The 8,195-nt window shown below is 38.6% G+C and overlaps 1 protein-coding gene across 1 annotated transcript in view; it reads right to left on the reverse strand.

Annotated features, from left to right (window-relative positions):
• Window positions 1-8,195, reverse strand: part of LOC111448882 (WD repeat-containing protein 13) — a 15,349-nt gene that overhangs the window by 2,593 nt on the left and 4,561 nt on the right. Inside the window, exons 4-6 of the mRNA XM_023088661.1 lie at window positions 7,673-7,805; window positions 7,425-7,562; window positions 3,708-3,847 (exon numbers count right to left, since the gene is read on the reverse strand). Of these exons, the coding sequence (XP_022944429.1) occupies window positions 3,708-3,847; window positions 7,425-7,562; window positions 7,673-7,805 (411 nt within the window). The remainder of the gene's footprint in view (window positions 1-3,707; window positions 3,848-7,424; window positions 7,563-7,672; window positions 7,806-8,195) is intronic.

The following is an 8,195-nucleotide window of genomic DNA, read 5'->3' on the forward strand; positions in this document are numbered from 1 at the left end:
CTCAAGAGACTATCTATTGCCTCCAGCGAAAAAAAAAAAAAAAAAAAAAAAAAACAAGAAAAGGAATCTTGGACTCCTCCTGAATGTCATTCCCTGCCTGGATTGCATCAGCAAGAATACCCCAAAAGGGTGAATGTATAAAAGTTGGGACATAGCAAGTTGTACACGAGGACATGATGTAGGCATGCTGGGGTATTTCTGGTAAATTCCTTCGTATTTGTTATTTACTCTTTTAATTATTCTTCGGTAACAACTTTAAGTTGAAATTTGGGCATAATTGTAATTAAATTCCAATAACTCAAAGATTAAGTATATAGGCTAAGGTCCCCTTGTGTAAGCCTTTTTTCCCTTCTGAATCAGATCCACTTCTCTGAATATGACTCCAATTACTTTCTTGCATCACCTTCTAGCCAAATCTGTAGTATTTCGTCACATTCTTCCTTCTCCTGCTATTATCTTAAACTTTGTGTGGATTTTTTTCCTTTTCTTCTTGGTTGGGTAAGCCTTTCTCTAAAAACTTTTCATTCCCGTCAATCGTACTTATTGCAAGTCCAAATTAGACTGTTGTTCTTTCCTATTAATTTACAGAGAATTACATGTCCCTTAAGGAAGAAAGACTAACTAAATCTAAATAATAAATTCCTAGATACTACGTAATCTATGTAAATCCAACAAGATAACTTAGGGAGGTCAACTACTTCCCTTACTTCTGCTGCCAATTTGATGGGAGGAGATTCTGAATTGAGCATTGCAGCTCATAGGTTTTCTTTTTCCAGGACTTTTGATCACTGAGATAAATCTTCCAATGGAAGGAACTTATGTTAGTTCTCGAGCACTATGGCCAGCATATTTCTTGTTGCAATTGCTTAGTCTTGCAAAACTCTTGGGCTCCCAGATAACTTGCACTTCTTGTCCAATATTCATAAAAATAACTCTGATTTTTCAGGTAAGCTCTTCACCAGCAAAGCCTGCACATGATAATTTGGAGATACTGTAAAGGGGCCAGGCCACCAGACTGGAGGCATACCGACTATCCAAAATTCGATGCTTCTAACTTACAACATCCTTCCCATCCTTGTAGCAGATGGCATGCGGGTAGGGAGAAAGGGGAATGCTCAGGCTCTTTTGAAATCCTTCACAAATATTTTTTTTATGAGAAATCTTTAAACATGGAATTTACTGTGGTTGAGATGAGCCAAATCTCCTTGGGTGTTTTAGATTTCGAAAAGTACTAAGAGCTGGAAAATGATAGATTCCAACCCTCTAGCAAAGAAGACTAGAAGGATTTACAAGAAAAGTTGGTACTAACTTGTCGCTTATGTGAATCTGACATACCCTCACAGAGACACCCACAAGTTTGTTGACGACTCCTACCATTTCTACACCGTTATTGGTCTCTTGAAAGTTAAGATTCTGGCAGGCATTAACTTGGTCCCAAACCTTTAGAACAGTTCAGTTACAGCTATTAAGGCCAGAGATCTAACCTAGTAAAAAGCAGTTTGAAAGTGGCAATTAATATCAACCTAAGGTCTTCTCAAATGTACTCCTTTTCCATGTCCAATCTTAAACGTGAATTTCTTGACCCAAGTATCTCATAACTAGAAATAAGGAACCAAGAGGCCCTATACTGTAAAGACTGCCGAATATTTCAATCCAGTCAACCTAGCAACTTTAATTTTAATGGCCTTATATGAAAAGCTTCTTCTCCTTATTGAAACTCCATGAATATTTCACTACAAAGGCCATGTTTTTCTTTACTATACTTCTAATTCCAATACCTCTTTCTAAGTTGATAATAATTTACCCACTTAAGAGACAATTTTCTCCTCCACATAATGAGAATTGAAGAATGTTTTGAAGGAACCTTGAAATAGAGATGGGTAAAAGTAAAAACATTAACAGCCCACATGAGCATTCATTTTTCAATCTCTTTATGTATCAGTGAAAAGTTCGTTACTTGTTAAGTAAAAATGAAAATTTAAAAAAAAAAAAAAAAAAAAAAAAAAACATATGGGCATAACTTAGTCGTTAAGGCATCTCTACATCTTCTATGAGATGTACGTTTAAATTATTGCCTCATACTTATGATGTGATATATACCCAAAACTAAGAATGTCAAAATATATATATATATATATATATATATATATATATATATATATATATTATAACAAGGAGTGGAGCTTTGCTCCACATAAGAATCAATATAATATCAATAACCATTGTCTCAACAAGTATAACTGTCTTATTGGTAGGATGCTTTTCCTAAAATTTATAACCATGTGTCAGGACCAAAATACTAACAGTACAGAGTATTCTACTGCCTGATGGGAAGCCACGATAGTTTTGGCTAAAATTTGATAGCACAAGAAAAGTAGGATTAAGAAAATGTTAATTAATGATGATTGTAAACCCTTTCCAAATCAAATGTAAAGGCCAAAACCTCCAAGCTTCCAATGTGTCCTATCTTCCATAACGTCATTAATTAAAAGTTCAGGATTTCTCCTTATTTTCAAGCCTCACTGAAGCAAGATACTTTCTGATATGAGGCCATTAATGAAGCCTTGTTCCTCTGACCTAGGAAGGAGTTATCATCCCTCAATTTATGCCTTTGTATCTTTTTTGTTTCCAATTATTTCATTGCAGCCAGATTTCTTCTGAGAATCATCGAGACTAATGGATTTATCGAGCTCATGAGTCTTCAATCTCCTTCATAAAATTATGTCTTAAGCCACCGCAGAAATTATCTTAGTCCCCGGAACCGAGGGGCAACGGCTAGAGAAAGACTGTAAGAGTCAGATAAACAAAAAGTATAGGCTAGTATAGCATCCACCGAACCAGAAAGGAGACCTCAATAGACAAAAACAAGTGATTGCGATCCAAAGGGTTTAGGATTTTAATTGATAACAATCCATTAAACCCATGACTATGGCTTGGGAGGCAAGATTCGAATTTAAGTATAGGCTAGTATAGCACCCACTTCCTGGAGGCTCAGAAGATTAGAATCATGCCCTTCAATACCTCCTGACATATTGTAAAATCTCATCAGAATCTAGCTCTGGAGGAACCTCTGAAAAGAACTAAAAACGATTAACCACTGGTACCATGGTTTCATAGATTAGAGTGGCACACTGAACCCCATGAGCCTTCCTAGTGGCACTTCGGAGATAGATGATGAAACTATTTGATCTACAGCTTTAATGAAGGGGGNAACTCCAGCCTTTTTGCCTCTTTGCAAATCCACCACAGGAATTACAAAGTTATTGGATTCCATTAGTCAATTGGTTCCTAAATTGTTTCCAACCTCTGATGATCCTTTTGCTATATTATGTTGTTGTACCTGTCACTAAAATCATGAGAAAGCACAATCTTCGAGCCTAAGCAGGAGACTATTTAATCTAACTCCTTTTTTGCAGGGAGGGGGAAAAAAAATTTATAAGCACCCAAAAATGAACACTCTGACATTGATCTAACCCAGATTGATTGAAAGATTCATTAGATGAAGAAAAAACATTGCTAGATTTGAAAGGAGAAGGGAAATTACAAAAACAAGATTCAATATGGTGTTAATGATTTAAATATCATAAGAAATACAGAAACAAACAAATAATCAAAGCCAACCTTATTTTATAGGTATGATAATAGATAGCGGGTCAAGAAAACCACTGCTACAGTTTGCAACATTATTGATATTGTTTCATACTTACCGGATGAAAACGTATACACAGTTGTGAAGATACCCCATAGATTACTCTAATGCAAATTCCCCTTGATATCTCCCATACTCTAACGGTTTTATCCATGGACGATGATGCAATGTACTGATTATTCGATGAAAAATCGAAGTCTGAAAAAACACCAGTATGTTAGAATTTTACTTTCGGAAGTGGACAATAAATACTAAAGAGACAAATTTAATATCAAAGCTGATGCTCGTAATGAAAAAATTCTTGAAGCTATTTTTGATAACTAGGTGTTTAGGTTTTCTTTCTTGGGTAAGAAACTAAGCTTTGATTAATTGTAAATGAAAGAGTGTAAGAGAGTACAAGGGCATACACAAAAAAGAAAAAAAGAAAAAAGCTTGTAAAAGAAATCCAACAACTAACCACATGAAAGAACTCCAATCCAAAAGAAGAAACGGCCGCACATAATGCTTTCTTTTTGGTGTAGATTAATGTATCCTTTTCAAATGTCCCAGGGGGTATATTTGAAAGAGTTTTCATTTACTCTTTAATTCCACTGCTAGACTCTGCTGGTTTTCGAACTTCATCTATCTGAATTTATTTTTCCAATGCCAAATAGGTAAATATTTTAATCCTAATCTGAGAGTTTTCAACGTCTTAAAATTCTCGATCATAAATAGTTTCATCATCAAGCAAATTAAGAAATACCACGGCTTAAATAGCATATAACTTAGAGTCAACATACAATAGTGTTTCTTAATTTTCTTATAGTCATATAACGTTATTTACTTCAATTCTTCAAACCGTTTTCAAATGTATTTCTTCGCGCACGTTTTCTAAACCTTTTCTCGCAACGTGACTCGAGGCCCAAACATACACCGGCATTGTTCGTGACGTCCGAATTTCTCACAGCTGACTTATTCGCTTGGTTAGAACAAGTGCCGCACAATCGCTATCCTGCTATTGTAAGAGTGCGATTGTGACAAGTGCTCCATCTTTTTTTTTCCCACAATCTCCGCTGTCAACTCTTTGCATACCATGTGTGTAATAAAGACAAATATACCCAGAAACATCCATGGAGACGCCAAAAACACTGATCAGCAAATCTTTAGGGACCTACGCATATAAGTACCCACAATTAGTCAGTCCAGTTGAAGATTAATGCAATTGGAGGTGCTGGGTGCCACAGTTGTACTTTTTCATCCGTGCGGCATCCTGATCTTAACACGCTCATGACAAGCTTTGAGGGGAACCCAAGCCCCATATTCATTTTTCGCCCGACTTTGTGGCATCGTCGGACATTAGGTGAGGTCTGCTTTCACCAACCGTACATCACTTGTGTAGAACCCAAGTTTGTTCAGCTACACACGCCATAAAATAAGGAAGGAGCGAAGCTGCGAGACACACAATAACCGAGTGAAAGAAGGAAAAGGTGCCTGCGTGCACATGTTCAATCGTCTGCGATACAACTGATTTTCCTCTACACTATGCCAAGTCATTTGGCTCGACCTTACCTCTACTCAGGGCCAAGGTCTCTCACTGCAACGCCGCATCCCATCATCTCATCTTGGTTCCCAATTAACATGGCCCATATACCTTCACGTCATCCTAAGTCCATATACCTTCACGTCATCCTAAGTCATGGGGTGTCGTTGGTCATTGCAACTCTCTCATTCATGTCATCAAGAACAAGCCCATGTGTCGTTCATAACATCGGGACATCTCGAATCTCCATTCATTCGGATTCTATCAAGACATTGGCCCTCCCATGCCCATGTCATGTCATTTACGGATTCCGTACTTGATAGCAGGTGCATAATCCATCCTTCGACACATGGGTTGGGGCGCAATACCGGCACAACCGTGCCGCCCGATATTGTCCTTGAAAACTCCATTTCAAAGGAAGTCACCCGAGATACTCGTCTTGGAATGCTCGCTCTCATTGTGGCACACGCATGTGCCACATGATAGCTCGCTTAGGCCACAAGGCCCAAGAGTGGTGAAGAGCAGACACCATGCCTCCTCCTAAGGTACAATTTGAGGCATTTACAAACTGGTGGGTGTAGACATGATTTTGGCGAACAGACATACGGTGTCGTAGAGCGTCTGTCCAATGTCCGATTGACACAAAAATTAGTGAGCTTTCATATTTCATATGGGCGGACTTGACTCCAGAACTTCATGCCCAAATTTCCTTAAGAACCCCGACTTTCAAGGTTAAGGCTTGAGGCCCTATCCGGCCCTTTAACAAGCTTATCTTTGATACTCTTGTCAACTCGTTGCCCTTATCTTGCTTATGCCCCATCTTCTCTTCAATGTCCACTCAGTGTGGTGTGTTAGATGATGTATCGTCCACCTCGATCGCATCATGACACTCGTCTAGACCCTCGCGTGGCCGGATGGGCACCACTTGAGGGTCGCCGCTTCTCTTGTCGCAACGTGAGGGTCACAACCTACTCTCTTCATAGTAAGGTTTTGATATTCTCCCCTACTTAAACTACTTATCGTCCTCGATGATTTAGCATTGGCCCTCCCATGCCCATGCCATGTCATTTACGGACTCTGGTGCATAATCCAACATCTGACACATGGGCTAGGGTGCAATACCAACACACCCATGCCACCCGGTACTGCCGTTGAAAAATCCATTTCAAAAAAAGTCGTCCGAGACACTCGTCCCGGAACACTCGCCCTCACTATGACAGATGCATGTGCCACATGGTAGCTCACTTAGGCCACAGGGTCTAAGGGTGGTAGAGAGCTAACACTATGCCTCCCCCTAATGTACATTTTGAGGCATTTTCAAACTAGCGAGTGTGGACATGATTTGGCGAACGGACATACAGTGTTCTGAAGCATCCATCCGGTGTCCAATTGACACCAAATTTGGTAAGCTTTCATATTTCATATGGATAGACTTAGACTCCAAAATTGCATGCACAAATTCTCTTCGGAATCCCGACTTTTGAGGTTAAGGTCTGAGGCCCTACCTGGCCCTTTAACAAGCCTATCTTTGACACTCTTGTCTACTTGTTCCCCTTATCTTGCTTATGTCGCATCTTCTCTTCAATGTCTACTCTATGTGGTGTGCTAGATGATGCATCGTTCTCCTAAGTTGTATCATGGCACTCGTCTAGGCCCTCGCATGGCCGGATGGGCGCCGCTTGAGGGTCTCCACTTCTCTTATCGCAACGTGAAGGTCACAACCTACTCTCTTCCTAGTAAGGTGGTGACCCTTGGCATATTTCTTTTTATGGTTGGCTTTTGCAAATTTCAACCTTCAACCTCCTTTAACTTACCCACCTCTCAAATCAATGAAGTTCATTTCTACATCGACTCAACATTATGTGCATGTCTGCTGCACACACATGAGAGAGAGAGAGAGAGAGAGAGAGAGAGAGAGTATTTATTACTACAACATGCAAGTTCAGGGAAAAACCATAAGGAATGAGATTCATCAAAATCATTGAGGCATGAAAATTCACACACGTAAACAAAGGCATGAATAACAATAAAACATAACCATCCCCTGACGCTTACATCTAAACATTCATTTTATAAGAAATGAGCCTTCATCAGATGAATGAGAGTAAACAAGAAGGGCCTACAAATAATAATGATACAAGCAGAGAAGCAAACCACAACAGAACTCTACTCATACTAGCTTTTAACAATCCTTGAAGTTGTGATTGGGAGAAGAGACAGTGTAAAAGACAACAAAGCAGTACCAGCCAATCCAACCTGTGAAGTCTTTTGAATGGCCCAGCAAATGCTTGACGGTTGAAGATGGTTCAGAGACATTGCATACAGTCAAGGACCCATCCGCTGCACCATATGCTAATAGATCAGAGCTCATGTGCCCAAACTTCAAAACCGTAACTGCAAAATTGACAATTAGACTCCTTAAGTAAACAACTTCATTCTGCGTTGATAAGAAATTTGAAATAATCACATGATCGGTTCAGATTTGTTCTTCAATGAAAGTTTACCAGCGACTTTGCATTGATCAAATATACAATGCATTCCGACGAAAGAATATGCAAATTCAGTTCTACGAGTATGTAGCTGACTGTTATCACTTGCATTTGAGCTAAAACTTGATCTTCGTTGACTCTGTAAGTCCTGAGTGAAAGAAAAGAATAAATTATAGTTATGATGAAGCAAAAGCACAATGCATGGAGTTGCATTCAGATTTAAACTTACCGTGGTTCTTGTTACGCTTAAAGAAGCAAATTTGATTTAATTATTTAAATCATTGAAAACTCTACATGGGCTATAAACAACAACTGCTACATGACAAAAGCTGAGGACCAGAAATTCTCTTTTTGAAATAACCATTCATCTAACAGCAGCCTAACTCAAAATTTTTGAAAAAACAAACTCTCTTGCATGCGGCTTCACATGAATATTTATTTCAACCTTTTCATCTCTCTCCTACTTTATAAATATTATCTGATCTTGATCTCTTGTTTTTTTTTTTTTTTTTTTTTTTTTTTTTTTTTTTTTTTTTTT

Source organism: Cucurbita moschata, unplaced genomic scaffold (assembly GCF_002738365.1).
Source record: "Cucurbita moschata cultivar Rifu unplaced genomic scaffold, Cmos_1.0 Cmo_Scf00010, whole genome shotgun sequence".
In the NCBI taxonomy this organism is placed as follows: Eukaryota; Viridiplantae; Streptophyta; class Magnoliopsida; order Cucurbitales; family Cucurbitaceae; genus Cucurbita; species Cucurbita moschata.